Source organism: Danio rerio, chromosome 10 (genome assembly GCF_049306965.1).
Source record: "Danio rerio strain Tuebingen ecotype United States chromosome 10, GRCz12tu, whole genome shotgun sequence".
Lineage (NCBI taxonomy): Eukaryota > Metazoa > Chordata > Actinopteri > Cypriniformes > Danionidae > Danio > Danio rerio.
In genome coordinates this window covers 29,623,693-29,649,071 of record NC_133185.1, presented here as the reverse complement: position 1 = coordinate 29,649,071, position 25,379 = coordinate 29,623,693, and the positions used below count along the sequence as shown (strand labels likewise).

The 25,379-nt window shown below is 36.4% G+C and overlaps 2 protein-coding genes across 6 annotated transcripts in view; one reads left to right on the top strand and one right to left on the bottom strand.

The window, feature by feature from the left end:
- Window positions 1–25,379, bottom strand: part of vps36 (vacuolar protein sorting 36 homolog) — a 42,862-nt gene that overhangs the window by 10,848 nt on the left and 6,635 nt on the right. The window contains exons 1-10 of one of the 4 annotated variants that reach the window (XM_073913531.1): window positions 13,473–13,923; window positions 12,157–12,256; window positions 11,842–11,910; window positions 11,623–11,693; window positions 4,269–4,383; window positions 3,964–4,053; window positions 2,949–3,035; window positions 2,599–2,631; window positions 2,437–2,514; window positions 533–667 (exon numbers count right to left, since the gene is read on the bottom strand). In XM_073913531.1, coding sequence (XP_073769632.1) covers window positions 533–667; window positions 2,437–2,514; window positions 2,599–2,631; window positions 2,949–3,035; window positions 3,964–4,053; window positions 4,269–4,383; window positions 11,623–11,693; window positions 11,842–11,910; window positions 12,157–12,252 — 774 coding nt within the window. In that variant the 5' untranslated portion in view covers window positions 12,253–12,256; window positions 13,473–13,923. 4 annotated transcript variants of the gene reach the window in all.
- On the top strand, window positions 12,655–24,428 carry proser1 (proline and serine rich 1). 2 transcript variants are annotated; one of them, XM_679230.11, is made up of 12 exons: window positions 12,655–13,176; window positions 13,358–13,423; window positions 13,494–13,562; window positions 13,658–13,752; window positions 13,839–13,932; window positions 17,141–17,251; window positions 17,341–17,427; window positions 17,544–17,622; window positions 17,798–17,890; window positions 18,657–20,058; window positions 21,926–22,073; window positions 23,139–24,428. In XM_679230.11, exons 1-12 carry the CDS (start codon window positions 13,132–13,134, stop codon window positions 23,259–23,261), a joined length of 2,412 nt encoding a protein of 803 aa, XP_684322.4. In that variant the 5' UTR covers window positions 12,655–13,131; the 3' UTR covers window positions 23,262–24,428. The 2 variants fall into 2 exon arrangements, with proteins under 2 accessions (XP_684322.4, XP_005155338.2); XM_005155281.6 differs by lacking the exon at window positions 17,798–17,890.

Here is a 25,379-nt window from a genome sequence, read left to right as displayed (position 1 = left end):
ATTTTCTTTATTTATTTTAATATTTCTGGACTTTCTTTTTCCCCCAATAAAATGATTCAATCATATTTCATATATCTTGGGTACAAGATTAAAGTACGTTTATAATTTTTATTTTATTTATTTAAAAATACCTTTAGGGGTAAATGCTCACAGATACTAATGCTGATTAAGCATACATATACAAAAATATATTCTATTTATTCATCCAAAATGTGTCAAATTTCATGAAATGTCTTATACAGTTTAGTCAATTTTATGACTGGATTCCATTATAATTTCCATGTTTTGTTGTTTTGCATATGAAACCATAGAGCACTGTATGTATATTGTAAGGGTAGTGGTTGCAAATAATTTATATGGGCAGGATTTAAACAAATTAAGTTAAACATTACAAAATTTTATTTGTTTGTTTAAATTAAGCCCATATAAATTATTTGCAACCACTTACCCTTAAATTTTTTTTGTAAATCCAATGAATATTTTTTTCAGTGTAGAAGCTGTTTATGTAGAAACAACACACAGGCTTAATTACCTCCAGTGGGGCCTGCAGCATGTCTCCCAGCTGTTTGGCGAGCTGGATGTGATATTGTGTGCCAGAGCCATGCGTCTCCCGGGTCACTGGGTTGGCGATACCCATACTCAGCAAATAAGACTTAAAGCGGATAGTCTGTCAGATGGCACACAAAAACAAACATGACAAATTTAATTGCAGCTCTTCACCCACAAAAAAAATGAGCAAGGCTGGCTCTTAGTCTACAAACAATACTGAGAATATCCAACATCCAGTTTTAGCATGTGAACTTCAACATTCAGTCATTTTCAGATGTGAAAAAGGTTTTTCCTCATTTCATTGTGGGCTTCTATAATTGCAGGTCATTTTCTCTGCAATAATTATTTGTATGCGCATGCAGTCCTTCACTTTAGAAACATGCACCATCAGTCCTCTGATTGATGCATCTCAATTCTGGCTGCTTTTCAGCTCAATTCCAGATTCTATTTGTGTCACCGCTTTGTTTCCTGGACATTTGACATCCCTGTGCAGAGTTTGTTGGGAGTGAGCAGGACTTCCGAGCTCTATGTGGATTACACAACTGATGTTTTCCAAGCTTTGGATTTATAGACATCTTATTAAGCAATAGTGAAAATATTAATCCATATCCAAATGCATTGTTTTATTTAGTGAAAAGGAAATGATAGATAAGCTTTTAAAATCTTATGTGTGGATATGGAGGCCATATAAAAAATGTTAGCTATACACATAGATATAACAGCTGCTATCTACATGCAATCCGAGAAAGCCTATTAACTTAAGCAGGATCAAAGCAGTAATAGACTTTGAGGAGGAAACAGACTTAAAGCACATGTTTAAAACACTACAGTTCAAAAAGTTGATGAATTTGATAAAGTACATTTTTGTAAGATATTAAAACTTTTATTCAGATGCATGTAGATGCATTAAACTGATCAAATGTGATAAAGTTTTTTGTATTACTTCTGAACTCTGTTCATCTTAAAATGCGCATCACAAAACATTAAGCAGCTCAATTTTTTTCAATGTTCATAACAAGGAATGTTACTTTGAGAATGGTATTGTGTCTTCTAAAAATTGTACTTGATATCACAGAAATATAATTTAATGAAATATATGGATATATAATAAAATATATTGATTGAATAATAAAATGTTCATCATAAATTCAAATTTTTATCATTACTATTTTTTAGGCGTTTTCACCTTTATTGTACAGGACAGTAGAGATTTTGCAGACAATAAATTGGGGGGAGCAGGGATGGAGAAGGATTGGCGAAGGACCTCTAGCTGAGAATTAAACTCGCCATGACAACGCACTAACCATTAGGCTAATGGTGCAGACAATTCTAATAATTTTGAACAATATTTCAGATTAAATAAATGCAGCCTTGGTAAACATTTCAAATGGCAAAGTTGCACTGAAATCATTCGATATTTTAAAAAGTATGATCCCTTTCCACATAGATCTGTGAAAATTACTATAAATACTACATTAAGCATTCCATGTCATTAGGTGCTGATGTCACTTTGAAAAAAGAAATACTGTAACCACACACGTCCTGTCAAGTGCTATTGTGGTTTTTGTAGTTACGTGTGCCTCTAAATTCAACATATTTGCATTTTTGTAGTTTACAAAGAAACGATAATGATTTTTATTTTATTTTTTATTACATGTTCTCATGTTTTCATATAAATTAATTATTAAAACGCATTAAAAGTTTTTTTCTTTTCTTTTTTGCTGAAAATGATGATAAAAATTCTCAATGCCAGAACCCTTAAATGTAAAAAAAAAAACTGTATCAACTTATGATCAATAATTGTCTTATTATTTAAGTTTTGCTCTTCTGTCTCAGTGAAGAATGAATGCTTCAGATCATCAAGCATGTCCCAGTCTTCAAGCTCACCTCATCTTCAGTAATATCACCCTGTTTGTCTTTGATTTTGTTGGCAATGGACCTGGAGAGCTCCACCATCTCTTTGGCCTGTAGGGGAAGATAATAAGTCACTGAAATCAGACTGATAAAATGACCATGGCAGAATTCTGCACAGCTCACCCACCGACCTACCTTTTCCATTAGTTTACTGAGATCCTCAAACGCCTAGAAGAAAAAGAGAGATTTAGAACTTGGAAAAAAAAGAAAGAGATTATCCCTAAAACCCTCTTTTATCGAGGGCTGAAATCACCTGTAAATGACTGGGTGTATTCAGGATATCCCACCACTGTGCTCTCTCTTTTTATCTTCCATTATAACTGTGCCAGAAAGCTAATCAGAACTATGAGGTCACCGGGTTTTAAAAACAGGGTCTCGGCTTGCTTTCATCATCAGGTGGCCCTCTTAAAAGGGGGCCACGGCGCCTACTGATTCCTGATTATCTCTGTAGGTCAGATATGACTACCTGTCAGTCTGTTTCTTACCTCAGATATGTTTTTATCTGTCTCTTTTCTTTTCTCCTCCAACTTCCGCTCAATACCCACAATCCCCACTGCACGTGTCCTTCCTGCCTACAACCACAGAAAGAAGGAGAGAGAAAAAATAAAGTTAGGCACGCACAACACGCTTTGTTAAATACGCACAAACAATAACTCAAAAACATGCAAACAACTAACAAAGGAACAGGAAGGAAAGGGTTTGCCCTGGGGTTACTATTTCATGGCCTGTTCTTTACAACACACAATCTTTAAACAACAGCCATGCAAGTTGTTTATCATAAACCAACCCATGATACACCAATATTGTCAAAGTGAAATTATATATAAATAACAGATTTGTCAACAATTACACTGTCACATATGAAATCTACAATATTACAGTGCCACCATGAGGGAGCAATGATCACTGCATCTTTACTCTTCAAAACAGGATTAGTGGGTTACTTGTGAACATTCATTATATTTAGAAACATTATTTATTTAGGTAGATGACTGCTGTCATGAGTATGAATGACAAATTAAAGAACATCATTCAATTATAAAAATAAAAAATGTAGATTTTTTTTAATAAAAGCTAAAACTATCAAATCATTTTTAAATAATAAAATTTATTATAATTATAAGTTAATAAACTAACACAAACGGGCTACAAATTAATTTATATAAACTAATTTTTAATTAAGCTAAGCAGAAATGTAAAACAAAAGCAAAAATGTATGCAAAATGATGCACAAAATATTATTATACTAATAATAAAATGAGTTTTTGCTAAAATAATGATATTAAAAATAAAATAAAAAAACAAAATATAAACTAAAATAATGACTGATTTTAAAAATTGTTTGTAAAGAAATCCATACCTAATCATCACAACCATAAACAACAAAATATTTAATTAAAGTTATTGTTTTCATAATAATAATAATAATAATAATAAAAATGATAAAAATAAATGAAATTAACAGTTTGTTTATCATTCAGAGTCTCAGTCCAGGCTGACCTTGGGTCCTGTTCCAGTGGGGATGGGCTGTGAGACGGGTGTATTTTCCCATCGTTTCTGAGTCATCTCTTCTGTTAAACGTCTGTAAAACTACATCAAACACATCACAAGTTACTTTACTTGTACACCTAACATCTCAGCAGCTCTGTTTCAATCTAAATGCCATGACAGTCTACTGCTTATGCCGTAAACTGCATTAAGCCAGATTTAGAGGCGTAATAAGTTCCATGCACACGAAAGCTTTATTAATCTATGCATCATCTCAGCTGAAATATTTTTGTGACATCACTCCTTCAATTACTGACCTCAATCTGTCCATGTTCCTTGAAGGACAGCTTTATGTAAGAGTATTTGCTGTGCTGGTAAGGGCCTGGTTCCTTGTTTTCAGGGGCTGGATGCAGGTGAATGACAATCTTGGCACTGAATGATTTTAAAAAAATATTTATATTAATATATATTATATTTATATTATATTACTTATATTTAGATTAATAAACAGGGTGTGCTCTAACTGACAGATTCATAAGGTTAATAAAAATATTATATCAGCCAATCACATGGCGGCAACTTCAAGCATTTAGGTATCAAAGTGTGGTAGGCATGGGTTGATAACCATTTTCAAAGTAAAAGATATGCAAACATAAAGTTTTAAATTGTAATGAAATCACTGTTTTGAAACTAATGAAGAATGCAGAAGTCAATTATTCATTTGTGTTATTTAGCCTGACATGTTTACCGTTCCAAAATATGTTAAAAGGGGAAGAAAAAAAATAAATTTACCCAGAGATTTAAAAAGACTATACTTTAGAGCAGTAATCAAAACACGGTGATATTTTTACCTAAGGTTATCATACTGTCAGAATCTTATACCGGCCCATGCCTAATGTGTGGTCAAGAGATGATCTTTAAAAACTTCAAAATGAGGAAGAAAAAGTGATTTAACATACTTTGGACATGTCATGTATGTTGTGTCATATGATTTGGTTTGAATATTTCAGAAACTGCAGATCTGTTGGAATTTTATTGCACCACTTTTTCTAGGATTTACACAGAAAAGTCTGAAAATTTTTTTTTCTATTAAGTAGAAGCATTATGGTGAAAATCCTTTGTTGATGCTAGAGGAAAGAGGAAATGACCAGAACGGTGTGAAAAGATAAAACGGCAGCTGTTGTACTTTACCTGTAACCTTAATAGCTTGTTACAATCAAAGGGTGTATCTCTATTAGTTTATAAGGCACTACACAACCTGACACCTTCTTACATTTCTGATCGCTTATTGAGATACAATCCAAACCGTTTGCTATGCTCTTCTAGCGCTGGACTTTTAGAATTTCACACGAAATCAGCCAGCACCTCTTTTAGTCACTATACTCCAAAAATTTGGAACTGTCCACCAAATGATTCCTCAAGCATTTATGTTTTTTAAAAAGCGTGACTGATAAAATTGCATAAGGATATAACACTAGTATGTAAAGAGTATGCATTTTATGTATATACTGTATGTATATTGCAGAGGTGTGGACTCGAGTCATGTGACTTGGACTCGAGTCAGACTCGAGTCATGAATTTGATGACTTTAGACTCGACTTGACAAAATATAAAAAGACTTGCAACTCGACTTGGACTTGAACATAAATGACTTGGACTTTGACTAGGACTTGCCCCTATTGACTTGTAAAGACTTGCTGCTTCCCATGAAAAGCCCAACGATAAAAAAGTATGTTGACATGGACCGCTCTCTCTCTCTCCGTTTATGTGTGCGTGTGTGACAGCATGCGCGCGCGTGTGTGTGAGCATGCGCGCTTTCGGCTTGACGTCCAATCAAAGCACGGTAGATTGTTTTGATTCGACAGTATCCAACGTGACTACTATGAGGCGCCGGAGTGGACAAAAGTCAAGCGAACGCAGAGAGAATTTGAATTTGAACTTGAGATCGAGCCAATACTCGCGTGCCAATACTCGCTCTCTCTCTCTCTCACATACAACATACACCTCTCTCTCTCTCTCTCTCTCTCTCTCTCTCTCTCTCTCTCTCTCTCTCGTGCATTCAGTCTCTTTGCGTTCGCTTGACTTTTGTTTACGATGGCGTCTCATACCTTTAGTGCTTTTGCTCTCACGGGATCCTCCTGTTAAACTGACCCTTCGCTAAGCCACGCCCAAAAACCGCCACCCACCAATCGCGGCTTACCAATCGTAGCTACGGGCAGAGGCTCTGTCAAGCTTTCGAGCGAGGGAAACAAGCCAAATCGTTGCGCAATTGGATTGTGAAAATCTGACACCCGCTATCCTAAAAGTTTGGACTGGGTGGTGGGATTTTTTCCCTTTTCAAAACCAAAGCCCAAGAGGAGAAATGCCAGCGTGGATCAAGCTGTGTGAGGGGCGGTAAAGGAGTTAAGCTAAGTTGGTTTTGTTTTCGATATTCACATTCAATGATAGGTGGTAATAACTCACACTCCTCTTATCCTAAACAGATCTAAACTGTGTTTCTTTTAAAAAAATTTAAAAAAAAAAAAAACAAAGCAGGTTATGCTTCCCAGCGGTCTTTTTCTTTTTTTCCACTCGATATTATGAGCCAGGGCTCGACAATAAGGACTGCCCGATGGCCCGGGGCCAGCGTGCGAGACACTCGGGCCAGTGTACAAAATGTTACTGGCTCGATCGGGCCAGCTGCTGCCTTTTTGCCTGCCAGATCGAGCCAGAGCTGCGTGCTGCGACTGTCTGTCAATTGTGTGCAAATACAATCTTACGGTGCTTTCACACATAGACGTTTGTTTCGGAATCTGTCTCGTTTTACCCGTTAGCGCGTTTTTTAGCATATATCCAGCAGTTGCGCTCGCTTCCGCGCCAAATCAATCAGTCCAAGATCGCCTGAATGAGACGCGGTCTCTGTCCTGTTGAGCGTATCGATTGTAGCGAGAAAACAAAACAATGCAACGAACTAACGACCCAGGCTATATCACAGTGTATCATGATCGTGTAATAGCCATATATACGGCTATATGAAGAGGGAATGATGAGCAGGGCGAGATGTTATTCTTACCGGTAAATGCGAAAGTGAAAGCATGCTGAAATATTACCGAGAGCTGTTTGTCCAGCCTGATCTCGGTTTATCCGTCAGGAAAATTGACCGAAATTACTATCTGTTAATTTTTCCATATTTTAATCGTATAATATGTTGTATTAGGCCTGTTGTTTTGTTCATTTCCGCACTGACAGCTCGAAAGAAAGATTTACATTGATCTGATGCAGTCTCGGTTCATCTGCTATGTCTCTCTATAATTTAAGCCTAAAATACAGAATTATAGTCAACGTTTCTTTAATAGATTGATTAATTCAATTGATCGATTTCTACAAAACCTGACAATTGAAATGAGGCTCTGTATATATGAGAAAGTCTGACCTCGATTTGTATTTGGTGACGATGTCTGTGGGTTGTTAAAATTAAAGTGCACATTTTCACTTATAAAATATTCTATACACAATACACAAAAGTTTGGGGTCAGTGTGATTAAATATGTTAAAACAAGCTTCTTCTGCTCACCAGGGCTGCAATTATTTCATCACAAATACAAATTGTGAAATGCTGCACTATAAAATAACTGTTCAAAAGTAGTTTATCATTTAATTTATTCATTTATTCCAGTGATTTTAAAGATGAGATTTCAGCTTCATTACTCCAGTCACATGATCCTTCAGAAATCACTAATATTAATTATTATTATATTTATTAATGGTAATGATAATGTTAATGTTAATTAATGATAATGTCTGGAGTAATTATTTTATTTGAAACTAAATACAATAACAAAGCAGTTATTTAAAATTTTAATAAATATTTAACAATTACACCTTTTTTACATTTATAAATATAGCCTTGATGAACTGAATAGTTTTCCTTAAACATTTTAAAAATTACCGTAAATATATATACAGATTTATTAGCCCCCTTTTGTTTTTTGTTTTTTCTTTTTAAAATATTTCCTAAATGATGTTTAACAAAGCAAAGAAATGTTGATATTTTGTCTGATAATATTTTTTCCTCTGAACTAAATCTTATTTGTTTTATTTTGGCTAGAATAAATACATTTTTTTAACCATTTTAAGGTAAAAATTTATTAGCCTCTTAAGCTAATTGTTTTTCAGACTGTCTACAGAACAAACCATCATTATACAATAACTAGCCTAATTACCCTAACCTGCCTAGTTAACCTAATTACCCTAGTTAAGCCTTTAAATGTCACTTTAAGCTGTATAGAAGTGTCTTGAAGAATATCTAGTAAAATATTATTTACAGTCATCATGACAAAGATAAAATAAATCAGTTATTAGAGATGAGTTATTAAAACTATTATGTTTAGAAATGTGCTGAGAAAATCTGTTCTCTGTGAAATAGAAATTGGGGAAAAAAATAAACAGGGGTGCTAATAATTTAGGGGGACTAATAATTCTGAAATCAACTGTGTGTGTGTGTGTGTGTGTGTGTATACACACACACACACACACACATTCAAATAGCGATTAACTTCTTTTTTTTTTTTTTGGTGGGGCCAGTGAAAATTTGGGCTGGGCAAGTAAAAATCAGAACCACTGGCCCGATCGGGCCAGTAGAAAAAATCCTTAGCGTTGAACCCTGTGAGCACTGCTTAGTTTAAACCCTCGCTATTGTAACGCATATAAATACATACACTAATATTTGCTGGTAGGAAAAATCTATTTGTTCACTTCTGTTATTTATACTTTAATGTGCATTTCAATTTTTTTCTTCCACTTAACTGCAAATTTTAATAAAAACTGGATAAAGAGCACACAAACATGCTGACAGTAATAGGTACTGTACACTGTTATGGGTCAATGATGCTAATATTCGGCACAAATCTATCAGTTTCTTAGGTTATTAGATTATTTTATAATTTCACCTCTCCTGCTGTGCATGAACTATGCTGTTGAATGTTCAGCGTATGAGGTGGCTAGGCTAATCTTGCTTCAATTTTGATAAAATTATTTTCTAATCAGTTGCTATTATGTTGTGAATATACCCCTGTAATGTATACTGCAGTCCTCTTTTGTCTGGCTTTCTCAGATATCTCACCTGTTTGCCAAAAATGACTAATTAAATCCTTGGGAATGTCTGACACCAGCGCATACACACTGTAATAGATGTGCCAGGCATGAAAGCTTGACAGGCGTAGCAACAGTAACTAAGGAGGGCGAGGCTTAGCGAAGGGTTATTCCAAGAATGTTGATATGGTTTCTTTCTTGCTTTACTATTTATTAACAATACACAAAAAACTAAAAGGTTAAGGTAAATTCTTTAATAAATTCTAGTGTTTTTGAGTATTATACTTGTTGTATACTTGTATTATACTTATGTTTTAGGCTAGTATTATTTACGACTTGTTAATTAATGCTTCATAATACAGTAGTATTACCAATAGTGAACAGATAAAATAATACAAAGTGTAGTTTTACTACAGTAAAGTGTAGTGATTTGTAGTATAAAATACCCTATATTGTAAAATAATACAGCACTGGGTAATTTGTTTATATTACACTTGTGTTACCATAGCAACTATAGTATTACCACAACTGATCAATTGAAGTTCTTTACTGTAGTAGGCTACTGTTCAAAACACAGTACATGCCAATATACGTGTTCAGGGGCCCTGTGGCACAGCTTTCCTCAAAATGAAGAGGATGACATGGAAAATGTCCTCCACAATCTCATCAGTAAAGTGGAAGCCAGCAGACACTAGTTTACTTTATTTTAGCTGCCATGATAAAATGAGATTGATAGTGAGATTTATTTGAAGAGTGAATAGTACAGTAGGCTATAATACCTTATCAAGTGTTTCCTTATTTTTATCACAGTTACATTTCCGCTTGCATTAGTTTTTGTTTAAATGCTTTTAAAATAAAATGTATTCTTTACATCCAACATCTATTCCAGAGGTGCCTTATAGTGGTGTAAACCCCTTTACAAGTGGTGTTACCCCTGTGTAAACTCTAGCCACCCCTGTGGCCAACCCGATATGATTTTGCTGTTGACATTATTTATTTAAATCTACTTACATAAATGCAATACAATGCAATATTTCAATAAATAAATAGCAGCCACTAAATTATTGTGGATTGATTGGTGCCACTGACGTAGCTGGCCTCTTCTGGCCCCCCTTAAGCAAATTTTCAGGGGGGCACCACTGGTCTATTCTCTGTCTTTAAGTGTTTGAAACTGAAAATATCTCATCATATAAAACAACCAAAAATGTTATGGTTTATTAGATTAAACATTTAATATATAAGTCTATTTTAGTATTTTGGTTATTGTTATTAAACAGTGCAGCAATATGAATCATATCAAAAAGCATGAAAGGAAGAGGGAACACGACACAAATTGTGAGTTTGCATATAATCTCTGAGAGCGCTCAAGAAAATTTGTGTGTGAGCAGTGCATATTTGAGAGCGAGAGAAAATTTGAGAAGTCGCAATCAGTTTTGTCCACAAACAGAGGAAATCCGTGCACGAGCATCACACAAGGTAGAGAGCAAAGCTCTTCAACGTTATGTGAAGAAAACAACTTTATTGTTTGTATGAAGTAGCCTACTTCATTAACAATATGTGCTACCATTTTACATTGCTGCTAGACAGATTTGCAACTCCATCTCTTTAGCACACACGAGATTCAATTGACAAAATTCCAATTTCACTCAATTTAACTTTGCAGCATATACAGGAGTTGGTCTACTGCTACCACATTGAGGTTATGTAATTTTGGTTAATCACAAGTTGATCACCGAAGACATAACATAGCACAACTAAACTTAATGAATTAGACAGCAGTAGACCTGCAATTTCTGTGTGATGTGAGGCAAAATGGAGTCTTTTTTTGGTGGAACTCGTTCTTGTGCATTATGCTGTGGAGACGAGACGCAGCACTGTTCAGTACTTTTTCAGAAAATTGCATTTGTATTTTTATATATCTAAGCAATGTTCTTTAATAAAAAAAGGTTTGTTTAATTAATACAGATCTTACAACCATACCTAATCTGTATATATTTTATTTTTCTGTTAAAAAGACTCGAAAAGACTCGAAAATCAAACTGCAGGACTTTGGACTTGACTTGAGACTTGTTGCCTTTGACTCGGGACTTGACTCGGGACTTGCCTGTCTTGACTCGGGACTTGACTCGGGACTTGAGGGCAATGAATTGAGACTTACTTGTGACTTGCCAAACAATGACTTGGTCCCACCTCTGGTATATTGTGTAGGTGTATGCATGTACAGTGTGCATGTAAATACATACGTAAGGACTATTGTGTGTGTGATTGTGTAGATATATGTGTGAACATGTATGTTTTTATCTGAGTATATATTTGTTGTTTATTTTGCTTTATTTGGGTTTATTTTACAATGCTTGTTTGTTTGTTGTTTGTGAAGCGCTTTGAGTTGCATGTATGTAGAGAAAAGGGCAATACAAAAAATATATATTATTATTATTATTATTATTATCTCAATCAGGTACCTTGTTCAGTAGTCAGACAGAGCCAATTTAAGGGCTGTCTCAATTGCAAAAATCCTTCAGTGCACTGATACATTCACAGCAAACATTTATAACTGATTAATGGTTGAAATATTGCTGGTATAACAGTAATAGCAGTCACCTCTTTCCAATGCCTGCAGCTTGCTCCTCAAAGAATATGACCTGTGACAAGGGGATGCAAATACAGCATTCCTGCAAAACAACAAGAGATGTCAAAAGTGTAAGCCCCATACTCTCATTTAAGAGAAGAATAAAAAAGTTTGACAAACAATTGAATTGTAAATACTGTTTATGATTCTATTTAAAAGGAGATTATAAAATTATATGAAAAGGACATTACATGATTTTTCTGATCTCTCCAGAGAAGGCGATGGGTGCTTAATACAACTCCTCCAACATCAAGTTTAGCCTGCCAGTGGGAAACAGTGAATTAGAAAACTTGAAATCTAGTAAACACAAATCTTATCATCTTAACACGAGTCTTTCAGTATCATGGCAACAAGCTAATACGCAATAGCAAAGCAACATGTTCTAAAATATATTTGTTTTCAAGTGTAAATCTCATTTTCATCCCGGTGTTTCACATGGTTGTCATTTCCTAACTTTCAGCTGAATACACAATGACCAACTAACGTTAATGTTACGAGTAATATACCTTGTCTTCCCCGTCGTAAAGTCTTACTCCTCTTTGTTGAATTACTAGAGTTTCGTTCATCTCCAGGAGACCATTTGTCCACATAAATCGGTCCATTTTTCTTTACATATAAAAGAAAGATGAATAACAGAACTATAGCATAGTATACATGAACTATTACTTCCGCCTAGGTGTCTAATAATGCGCCTGTCTGAAAAATAAGACGACTCATTTAAGACTTCACTCTGTGAAGCCACTTAATTGTTTTTAATTTGCTTTTTATAAATATTACTTCTGAAATAAAATTAATAACATCAATTTAATTTAAATGTCTTATTACAAACCTTTTAGCAAATAAAAGTAAAAGTACATTCTTTTCACAAACAACCATCACTATTATTATATGTACAATTACTATATGAATAATAGCAAACGAACAATTTACAACAACCAATACACTGAAAATAAAACATTTTCCTAAGGCGTATTATCAAGTAGACTCTTTCTAGTCGGGGTCCTGACAAAGACGGTCGCAGACGAACTGCAAGCTTTAGCATCTCTGCTAAACCCCAACAAACAGCGTCGAAATATCCAAATAAACAACAATAGCGCGCGAACTATGGTGGTCAGTCACTTCGGCGAAAACTGTACATGTACAAACATGATAACAGACGTGCGTAGATGTAAAGAATGATGCATTCGGCCAGTATGTGGATTTAGCAATGGGCTTTTGTTGTTCCTCACGGCAATGATGCCAGCCTTCATTTAAAGAGACCACCAGCCTTCCGTTGTACCTGCTGCACCTCTACGAAATGATTTTGGAGACACTAGAAGAATAGACTATATGCTTAAAAAATCTGAATTTAAACCTCGGTGCTGTAAATCATTCTAACAGTTATAATTAGTTTCCCTCCAGCAGGTGAATGAAGGTTAGTCTTTGAAATGCTGTAGGATAGATTAGCAATCAATACAGAGATCAGAGCATCGGCAGAGAAGATGGACAAGAAATCATTTGACATCGTCTTGGACGAAATCAGAAAGGTAAATATATTTGCAGCATATTTTGTGTTGTGTAGGTATGCATGTTTACATAAATGTCTGTGAGAAATAAAGAATATATACATGTCGATGTGTTCTGGAAGGAGGCAGTGGTGATCAGACAATATTATTGAATTTGTGTTCAAGGTAAGAGGATAATGCTATATTGTTCTTTGTGTTTAAGTGTGTTTTGACAGATCAACGGATCAAAGCTATCGAGCAGGTTCATGGGTATTTCTCCAGTGAACAGGTGTGTTGAAATTGTGTAACTAATTCTGCAGTGTTTTGCATGTGTTTACCCATTTAATGTGCTTCTTCAGGTCATAGACATTTTGAAGTACTTCTCCTGGGCAGAGCCCCAAATAAAAGCAGTCAAAGCCTTGCAACATGTAAGAATTCTGCTCGTTTTTTGTTACTTTCATTCCCAATCTTGTTAGATGAGATAAGAAACATATCTTACTTGCATGAAATTTTTTTCTTGCAGAAAATGGTTGCAATTCCAACGACGAAGGTTGCAAACATCCTTAATTGCTTCACATTTTCAAAGGACAGAATTATAGTATTGGAACTCATAGCTTTGTAAGTCATGCTCTATTGCATATGCACTCTACACATCAGGAAATATTCAACAAGTTAAACATAATCCTGCTATTTATACTATACAGAAATATTTCTGATGCCCAAAACTACCGTCCTGTGGAAGATGCATTCCGTATTCATCTCTCTGAGAAGAAACGTGCAAGAAGAATCCTAGAACAGGTGAAACTTTGTTGTTCATTGGGGATTTAAAAACTGAGCAAATTCCTGACTATATTGAATGAAAAGGGCCATTCACGCTGGGCTTAACCCTGGGTTATTGTTATTCTGAACACAGTTTTAACCCTGTTTTTATGAAACCCTGCCCTGATGCTATTGTGGAGTTAAGCCTTACCTTAAAGGTGAAAATATTTGCAGTGTGTTGTATAAAATCATTTCAGTGTCTGAAGGACAGAGTAAATGGTGAGAAAAAAAAGCAATTCTAGTGAAAGTTTGCAGCATATAGTAGCAAATATTACTAATTATTATTTAGTATTAATACTAAGTATTATTAACAAAAGGTTTAGGGTTGTACAGTGTGAAACACACAAGCATGAATATCTCGGGGTAAATTGTTAAATTTGCTGTATGTGAGTTGTTGACTCTTCTAAAGAATAAAAACACCACAAAATGTTTGCAAATATTTAGGAAACATGCTAAGCGACATACTTATTTATCTGAAAAACAATGCTAGTCAGATATTCTGCTTTGAAAATGTGTGTTACGTGTTGGAACGCCTGTTTTTGTTTTGGTTCATTTAACCTGAAGTTCAAGAAAGGAGGAGCTGGAGCTTAAAGGGCCATGAAACCCCCTCGTTTCAGCAGGGTGTTTTCACACCTCTACTTTGGAAAAAGTCAGAAAAGTGGGCGTGTCCAGCTCTGTTTAGGGGGGAGTGTCGGAGGAAGAAAAGCGGCTTGGTATGGGAGTGTCTATTTGGGCGCGCTGAATTTCAGAGTCAAAACACACACCCACAGCGGACAATGTGACTGTGTTTACATGGACATCTGTAGTCGAATTATTTGCCAAATTATTAAATGGTGGACTTTAACTGCAGTTTGGCTCTTTCATTCAGGGAATTCATTCATGTCCATCACAACAAACGTAATATAAAATAAAATGAAACGAAACTTAACTGAGGCAAACTATAAAAGCAACACTTCACGCTTGTTTTGTCAACACAACGTGGCGTCTCTGTCGTCTACACTGTGACAGTAATGAATATTAATGAAGTTGCACAATAGAGCGCACTGATTGGTTTAAACCAAGCCTTACTCATGCATTAATGCAGCACACTGTAAGACGTAATAAGACACACTCTGGCACAGACGCTCAGTCTGCACGCTGGAATACACGCTATTATGTCATGACCGTGACGCAGCTTCAAAAACTCGTTTCAAACAGGAAGTACGAATTTGCTTGAAATAACGCAAAAACAACCAATTTACACTTTTTAGTGAAATATAGGTGTCCTAATAGTGTTTTTAGCAGTGTGGGACACATATACGACTGTCAACAGCTCAAAAAATGTGTTTTGGTGTTACGTGACCCTTTAAGCTCCCCCTTGTTGAAGCTCAGCTCAAGTGGCTCTGCAATGGGTACAATTTGCCCTAGGTTGCATCAAAGCATGTGCCCCTGAAATGTGACCTCAGTTCTACATGACGGATATTAATTAGCAAATAATATAAATATTACAAACATAAGCATTAGGTGAGCTTCTATCCCCGTGTCCCAACAACACACTACGTGACAAGATTTGCAGTGATAAGCAATTTGTCTGTTTGCACCAGACGCAACACAGTAGAAATTTAGGGTGCTTTCACACCTGCCTTGTTTAGTTCGATTGAATGGCACTAGAGTTCGTTTCCCCTTTTATTACGGTTCGTTTGGGCAGGTGAGAATGCAGCAATCGTACTCGAGTGCGCACCAAAAGCAGACCAAATAAGCGTACCGAGACCTGCTTGAAGAGGTGGTCTCGGTACGCTTTCAAACGAACCCTGGAGCGGTTCGTTTGTGGTGAGAATATGATCCTTTCTAAAACAGGTCCAACCGCAAAAAGTACTGCGCGTTTTGGACTAATTCAGCTGCCGTAGGCCGATGCACTGTGCATTATGGGATATGCAGGAAAAATATTTGTTGACAGCGCTTTACTAACAGAGAGAGAGAGAGGGGGGAAAACATTACCTGATGGATCGTTGGTAATATTTCCGCAAGATTACCATGTCGCAGTTTAGATAAATTAATTCACACCTTCTGAAGTGACGAGCGATGCATTAAACACTGTTTTCCAGCCGCGGCCGCGCTTCATTTTCGTAATGTATAGTTTGTCTAAAGCAGGGATACAGTCAGTCACCGCAGTCATCCCTCCGGAGTAAAAGGTTTTGTTTACCTGCGGGAGTTCACTGGCATTTTACCGCTCGTGAATTCTGACCAATCAATAGGCAGTTTAGGAAATATGTTTAACAACATCTGGCCAATGAGAGATGTGGATTTTGTCAGATGACTGCATTTTGGTTCGTTTCAACTGGTTCGGACCAAAGCCAGCAGTGTGGTGTGAAAACGACCCAAAGACGGCAGAAGATGCAACAATGTATCATTTATTACCAAAATAAATGGACCAAATGAAGCGAACTACAGATGTGAAAGCACCCTTAGATACAGCCATTCAGAAGCACAGAATATGCACTCACTCACAAAATGGTAAACTTTATGATCTAATTAATACATATAAAACCTCTTTAACATTATTAAATGTAGATGCTGAATCACTCATATGTGTTTATTTGCATTATTTCACAGTTCTAAAGTTTAATTTCATTTAGCTTATTTAAGATCTGAGGTGAACTATCTCCTGCTGCTTTCAGTTGCATGGCAATACATGTCATGTAAAATGGCATTCAAACTCACATTGTTAGCATTTAACACTGAATAAAGCACATGAGGTGTACCTGAGGTGATCATTGTCATTGTTTTCTGTTGTTCAGCTGCAAGAAATAATAAACTGTTTCTAAAATATAAATTCCAGGTATTGGTTAGAACAAAAACTCCTTTTAATATGAAAATATTCCTTTTATCACGTGCCATTGCTTGTATTTAGGACTTGCTTTAAGTTGGCCTTAAATCAGCCTTTAAGTTCGATAGTCAGTCCTGTGGGTCCTTAATCTGGCAACCTGCGCTTGCGTGAGTTTTAATTCAGGAATGCAATACCTAGTTCAACCACTGGGTGCCAAACTCACATACTGCAACTTTGACAAGTTATAATCAGTGTAAATGTGATAACCCAGGGTTGATTTACTTCAGGGTTTAGAATGACACATAATTAATGAGCTATTTCAAGTATAGACAGTACATGTTGACTTATATATTTAAATGTACATCTTAATAATATTTTTAGGTGTGTAAGGTGGGATGTAAAGCTCCAGTTGCAATGATTTCATCCTGCGGGATGATCCCAGGGAACCCTTATCCTAAGGGCAAACCCAGCCAGGTTACAGGAACATTCCCTGTGAGCTGATTTACTATATAAATGTTTAAATACATATTGCCAGATGTAAATCTTTTGAATTCATTGTGGATTTTATTGGGACTTTTAAGGGAATTCCTGCCAAAAAGGAGGGAGAGGATGTTAACCTCGATGGAAAGGGTATTGCTTTACGCATCATTGGAGGATCAAGCAAACCGGTGTGTGTTTTTTTTTTTTTTTTTTTTTTTGACCAACTAAAATAAATTTCAAATGAATTTAACAGGTTTTTTAATGCCATTTAACAACACACATAATTCTCTTATTTTATATACAGTCCCCCTCATCATATAATCCACACAGACCTGTGCCATACCCGATCCCGCCATGCCGCCCCCATGCAACCATCGCTCCAAGTAAGACCCATTTTCTTCAGATAAGAAAATAAGAAGAGTAGTTTGACCTTCCTAATGTGCAGGAAAAAATGTGTTGATAAATTGTTACCATGTATATTCCAGCAATGAGTCTATGTTCAATTTCAAAGTAAATTGAGGGAGAATGTTCTTACCCTCTTCTCCGGATGCTGATTAGGTGCATACAACAACGCAGGTCTGGTGTCAGTGGGTGGGGTCATCACTGCCAATGTGCCACCCCCACCCTACCGAGCCACTCCCAATTTGGCAGGTACAACATGCAGTTGCTGTCGCTAGCGCTGTTTGCTGCCTTTAACAGTTGTTGATGACAATGCTGTCTGTAGATGCTACCTCACCACGGCATGCTCTAAATCTGCCTGCAGCATCTATACCATGCATTATGATCATGCTTAAAACTCTTCATAGGTTTTCCTTACTGAACTAACAGAGCTAATATGGTTATTTCTGCTTGCTGTGATTCATAGAGAGCAAAAATTGTAGAATTACATTCTTTCTTATTTCAGATTTTCTAAAATATGTAAGTGTGAAAAAAATGTTCAGAATTTTTAAAAGTGTCTTAATGCACTTGCAGTTGTAATTTTGTTTTTCTAAGTTTCAATACATGTTTTCAACAACTTTGCTTCATTTAATCACAAGGGTGGAATTGTGTTGTATAGTCAGTTTTAAACCAGCGGTGACAATCTGTTATTGAAAGCCCACTGTCCTGCAGAGCTTAGCTCCAACATTAATTATACACTTTCTATATTAATCAAGGTTATAAGACTCTAGAAACTTCCGAAAAGTGTGTTTCAGCTGGTTTAAACTCTCCAGGATGTTGGTCTTCTAGAGGCAAGAAGGGAAAGCACTAAGTTAAAGCATGAATGCTTGCTCTGCTGCATTGTGATACTATGGCTCAGCTTGTGGATTGGGAGAATTTGCTTTCTAATCTATCATCTAACTGCAGCACTAATGAACTTAGATGCATGTGATTCTGTGTCTTTATTTGATAGGACTGACTGTTTTTATTTTATTTTTAGGTTACAGCCGACCTGCCAGTCAAAACCCAACAGCCAACATCACTGGCACACCTGCTATCTCTCCTCGTGGCTCCACTCCATCAACACCAGTCACCTCCCAGCCTCAGCCAACTACACCAATCACTCCAGTTTTCCCTGGCATGGTCCCATCCCAGAACCCTGTGACCCCTTCCCCTACTCCTGCCCCGTCTCCCTCAGTTATCAAAGGACCTCCAATTGGCTCTCCCCAAGTTGCCTCTAACTCCAGTGGCCACACTACACCAGTTCCCTCTCCATTTCCCGGTATGCCCCCTTCTGGTAGAAACACCCCTTCTGTCATCAAAAGTCATACACCATCTGGAACACCATGTAGTACACCTGGGCCAAGTACAGGCATCCCACCTTCTCCGTTCCACAATGCGCCTCGCTCAGAAACACCTTCTAGTGGCATCACACCTACTCCCAGGGCAACTGGTGACTCCATGAATACTCATGGAGCAATGGGTTTACCCTCAAAAAAGGGCTACCCACCTTCCTCTGACTCCCAGTCAGCACTTTTGTACCCTGGCACTCCCTCTACGCAGTCACATTCAGTTATTCGAAGTTACACACCTTCAGGGATGTCTGCTCTCGCCCCTGGACAATCTGTTCCCAGCATGCAGGGTGTTGGTAGCCCTAAGCCCTCTCCTGGACTCACCTCCCAGGCCACCCTTGGTAGCCCTGCAGGAGCTTATTTTAATGAGCAGCACACCAGCTCCATGGCCCGGCATGGCGGAGGTAGTGGAAGCAACAGTCCTGTCCCTTCTGCATTTAAAGGCCCCTCACGCTCTGGCACCCCTTCTCTTAGCTCTCTAGTAATGCCTAACTCTGCTGTCCTTGCCCGACCTGTTGGTATGGCCCATGGTTCTCCCTCACCACAGTCTAATTTACCTGGCACTGCTGGCATAGCAGGTCTCCATAGCCTGCCCTCAGCTCTAGGCTCTCAGTCTGGAAGTAGCCCTGCTCCACATTTTGCAGCAATGTCTCCTTTCCCTGGCGCCCAGTCTTCCATTTCCACCCCCTCTACTCCTACTCCTCCTGTCTCATCTGTATATACTGGCCTGGCTCACTCTAGTGCTCCCTCTCACACCCCTTTTGGCCTTGGATTGACAACAGCTCCATCTGTGTTCCCGGGTCTTCCTCCTGGACCAAACCCTGCCTTCCCAGGATTTGGAGGCTCAGGGTCCCCTGCTGCAGGAAGTCCAGTGCTGTCATCTTTAATGGGCATTCCAGGAGCCTCTTCCTCAGTGGCCACTGTCGCACCTCTCCAGGCAGCTGTCGCAGCAGCTGCCGCAGCAGGAGTCCCTTCCTCTTCTCCTGTGCTTCCAGGATTTGCCTCTGCGTTTAGCTCTAACTTCAACCCTGCTCTGGTTGGACAGCCTGGGTATGTTTTTTCTTCTTCGGCCTAATTACTTAGCATGTTTAATGTGGTTGTAATGCGTAGAGAAGGTTGATTATACCAGGGGTACCCAAACCTTGTCCTCCTAAAGGGCCTGTCCTGTAGCATTTAGTTTCAACTCCAAGTTGACACACCTAAATCAGCTAATAAAGATTTTTCTAGGTATTCTAAAAAACATCCAAGCAGATGTTTTGATGAAGGTTGGAGCTAAACTATGCAGGACACCGGCCCTCCAAGATCGAGTTTTAGCACCCCTGCACTATACCATTCCATCATAGTTTTACTTTGGATCAGGTATGGGCAAACTTGGGGTACTGGTGTCCTGCAGAGTTTAGCTTCAACCCTAATAAAACACAATTGCCTATGATTTCTGGTGATCACGAAGACCGGGATTAGCTTGTTCAGGTGTGCTTGATTTGTTCTGGAACAAAACTCTGCAGAAGTTTGCCCATTCCTATCTTAGACTCTTTGCTCCTATATTCATTTTCGGTTGCCATTAAACTCTGCGCGACAGTAGTTGTCCAGTTCAATCCATTCAAAAATGGACTATTATATCCACTCCATGTGTTAAGTATTTTTTGTGGTCATTGGAATATTGTACTGTAAGCTAAGCAGCATGTTAATAGAAAAATGTATTGGAAACAATTACACAGAGTCCGTTTTGTAGTTCCATCTTCGTTATAATGCTTCCTTAGAATGACAATGTAAGCAGCGATCAGAAAGCCAGAGAATAGGCTTCAGATCTGTCACCCTGTACAGTAAGGTAGTATACAGTATAGTATCCTGTTGAATGCACAAATAGATATTTTGAAACTAACTTTTGACTTTTATAAAAAAAAAAAATTCAATAATGCAAGTCAATTGTTACATGTTTCTAACATTTTTTTTTTTTTTTTACAATATTTTATTATACTCAACAGGAAAATAAAACTTAAACAGGTTTGACACAACTGAAGATTAAGTAATGACAGACTTGTCAGTTTTGGGAGAACTATCCCTTTTTATGCTCTCTGCAAAGTCCAAGGTCTACTTTTCAGTGTTTCATATTATCAGAGTGACCTGCCTTCCCTAAAGGTATGGTAAAACTGTCAAAGTAAATTAAAACTACAAGAGTATTTTATGGTCATATTGCTGATTATTAAAAGTCTAGATACTGATTCTAGTATGATCCCTCAGTTCCCTTTGAATTTAGTAACAGGTTGTGAAACTATGAGCTCCTTGGCAAATGCTATCTTTTTGTTAACATAAGATAACTGCTAGAGTTGCACACTGTTAATAGCCTTCCATATTGCTCCTTAATGCGTTATTTGGGCTCACTGAAAGCCTGTTGTGCAATTTTGCTGAAATTAACGTCAGAACCGTAAATTTTGCATTCTTTACCAAGAGAGTCTGTGATGCGCACATGTGTTTCCATTATGTTATAAAATGTATAAAAGAATATGGTAGTTTTTGGTAGTCTACTATGTTTTGACATCGTAATGAAATTAAGTTGTCTTTTAAGAAGTTTTTGTTTGCTATTATTCTAAATAGTTTTGTAGGCAGTGAATGTCACATCACTAAAGGACTTTACTAGAATGACCACAAAACCAACAGCAACTTTCTCTAATAAACCACAGAGCAAATGCTCACTACACTGAAAAATGATCAGTAGAACCATAATTCTGTCTTCTTTTCCAGTACAAATATTATATATGTTTTTGTATATTATTCTATAAATAATATTCACTTCTCAAATCAATGTAAATTGGAGAAAAAACGAAACAGAAAAACTAGAAGCTGCTTGACAAATGCTATCTTTTTATGACTATTAGAATTGTACACTGTTAATAGCCATCTCTATTATGTTACTCAGGCTCACTGGAAGTCTTCAGCCCCCTGGAGGAGCAGGTTTCCCAGGATTGCTGTCTTTTCCTCCAGGGATGCCCGGCTTCTCCAGCGCTGCGTCTCCTGCTGCCCTCTCTGGTCTACACAACTCTGCCATGCAGTCTGCTCTTTTGCAGGTAGCAGACAATTGTCTCTATTATTAGACAAAAATGAATTCCATCTATTCATCTAGAGCTGGGCAATAAAATCGATATCAGTATTTTTTCACTGATCACCATTGTCAATAACTTTGAAAAAAAAGTTCAGTATGAAGGCTATAGTTTTAATAAAATGTGGTTGATGAGCGTGCTCCTTGGAAGGAATGCCATAAAGCTTAGGGTGCAAGTTTGTAATTTCCAATGAATGCGAGCAACTTGCACAACGCATTTCATCCTCTGAGAAAATGGTTGATGGTTACCTAGTTACGAGAGTTGCCAGGGGAGTGTTTGTGCAAAGTGCATATAAAATGGTAAAGAAAACTACTTGCGCTTGTCACTTCAGGTCAGAAAAACAACAAATTATGAAATATGAGTTTTGTATAGCAGCAATGAGGAGATTGTAAATAAAAAGGAGAGAGTAGCTTTTTGGTTTCTTTTCTTGTGCATCCCAGCCACTAGCACCCCATCTGAAGGATTTTTTTGCATAGGGAGTAATATATTCATTTAACTTCACAACTTGTAATGTTGCAGTATGAATTTGAATAATGATGGTTGTTTCCTTAAACTCAGATTTAATAGCCATAATTTGTTTTGTTTACAGAGTTTGAGGTTTACTGTATCATTATTATTGACACCTTACAGATGTTGAGCTAACTTTACCATTGCACACACTTTGTAACATTTTATTCATCAGGTTTAAGAGTCTCTTTAACACTTATGTTTATTTTATGATAAAGAGAACAGATATTGTTTAAATATTTTTGGTTTTGACTATTAAAACTATTTGCCTTAGTAATGTTGGTAAATTAAAATAAAGTGGTTAAAATCATAATATACCTAAATGGATTGTTAAAAATATTCAATAATTATTGATACTGAATGATACGAATCATAATATTGTGGTAATTTACTTTTTTATTTGCAAAATCGTCCCAGCCCTATATTTATCCCTCTGGGGCTGTGGCTCTGTAATAAAAGAACACATGCTATTATGATTTCACTACTCCATTCAAATGCTAATGCTTGTTTTGGTTGTCATTTCAGGCTCACTCAGCATCAGCACTGGACAGTTACGCTCAGCCAAATGGATTCCCAAACTACCCAGCAGCAGCTGGCTCAAGCTTCCCTCTACAACCAGGCCTGCACCCTTCACTGGGTTGGCAGTAATTTGCATATCGAAAGAAATGCAACCTAAGGATGTTTGTGTGTGAAACAATTTCCTCTACAAGAGATTCAAACCGCCAGACGTGTGGTTTGGTGCTATGAATTAGAAGAAAATCATTTTGATTTGACTATTGAGGGCTGGACTGCTTGTCACATTTATTTGAATGAATGAAATAAATAATACCCTTTAGTTTTTTGTTTTTAGAAGTAGTTAGATCTTAACATTAAGCATCATGACAATGTTGAAAAATGAATATTGAAATAATTTTTTTAACATACACCAGTAGATGAACTGTGAAAGTGTGGGTCTGCAAAGTTTACTATACTGTTTTTTTTTTAATCATGAAAGTAGTGAGTTAACTGACTTTTTCTTTAAACGTCTGTCAAATACTGTACATACCCTTCGAAAATGGGTAAATTAGATGTTTGCTCTTTGTACTGTAGCTGTTCCAGTTTTTATTTTTCCCTGTTACCTTGCAAACTTCTCTATAGGAACTGATAGAGCTGCTTTGCCAACTCCAAAGTGACTTTAGTGTAACCGATATTACACTGTTGTGCAATTTTGCTGATATTAACCCTTTTACTACCCCACCAAGAAAAAAAAATTGGATTGCATTTTTTAACTTCTAATGTCACTATTCAACACATCCTATAATTTTTCAAATATCAACCTCCTCCAAATGGTAGATATGTTGGTTTATGGTGAAAGTACCGGAATGAATACATATACTGTGAAAAATCTAAAAAAATGAAGTGTATAACTTTATTTAAAAACATAATCAAAATAAAACATTTTGAATACTAAATCATCTTTATATTTTGAGGATTTAACATGCAATAAAACCTATGTCAAGTGTAGTGTTTGTAAGATTTTTTTTTGTAAACCAACAATGTTGTGTAGTGTAAACCATTATTTAAATGAATTTAACAGTCATTATTTAAAACAGTCAAAACATGGTCAACCATTTGGTAGAGCAGGCAGTTAAAGGGGTTAAGGTCAGAACCATGAATTTTGCATGTATACAATGTTTAGATCCAGCCCCCAGAGTCTGCGGTACTCTCATTTGTTTCCATTATATTTTATAAAATGTACAAAAGAATATGGTAGGTTTATGGTAGTCTAGTGCGTTTTAACATCATAATGAAATAAAATTCTTTTTTTTCCCTAGACTTTCTTTGTGGTTTCCCTTTACTCTGAATTGTGTGGTTAGCAGTGGATGTCACGTGTGGGTAAAGGACTTTCCAGAATGACTAAAAAAAAGCAACTTGGTAAAAAAGACAAAGTTTGGTCCTGCTGACATATAATGCGTTCCTTTCTTGTACAGATATTTTACATGTCTTCAAATATCATGTATTTTACATTTATGATGGTTAAAGTCTTGAATATTGAGTTTGCTGGTGAACTTGTTCAGGAAACTAAATTAGTTATTACACATTATTCTGACATCGATTGATCCTGCCCATGCATTTGATCACATAACAGGAGGGAAATCGTGATAGTATTTGTTTCCACGTCACAAGTCATAAGACTCCTGTGATTACTAGTTTCCACTTGACCTTTGTTTTACTTTATGCAAGACTTAGGAGTTCCTGTATGCGTGCCATGAGTAGATACAGTATAGGTCATAAAAATGTATTAAATATTACATAATAATGGGTCAATTTACATTTAACCTAACAAAAATAAATAAATAAAAAAATGCAAAAATAAAACTCATTTACCTGATTTACCCATCAGATTTATTTTTTGTCATTTGAATCTTTATTGGTTTTAATTTATAGTTAAACAATGCAATAAATATTTTTTTCTTTTATAACGTTTGTTTGTGTGTATATATGTGTAGGTATATATTGTTTTGTTTTGTTTTTCCATCTCTTTCAATGACATGGTAGAGAAGGGGTAATGTACTGATTTAATCTATAAATGCAAAAAAAAAAAAAAAAAAAAAAAATATATATATATATATATATATATATATATATATATATATATATATATATATAACAACAATGAAATGCTTTAAAAACAGTTGGAAATGTTTACAAAGGCACACTGGCTTGATTGCTGAAAAATAAATTTTAAAAATAAAAACAACGGATTCATCTGAGAAATCAACTCAT

Excerpts from the sequence above, each read along its gene's own strand:
- proser1 (XM_679230.11), top strand. The coding sequence starts at position 13,132 with ATGGACAAGAAATCATTTGACATCGTCTTGGACGAAATCAGAAAG. Across the intron at positions 13,753-13,838 it reads GTATTGGAACTCATAGCTTT|AAATATTTCTGATGCCCAAA; the intron begins GTAAGTCATGCT and ends TATACTATACAG. Across the intron at positions 17,623-17,797 it reads CCATGCAACCATCGCTCCAA|GTGCATACAACAACGCAGGT; the intron begins GTAAGACCCATT and ends GATGCTGATTAG.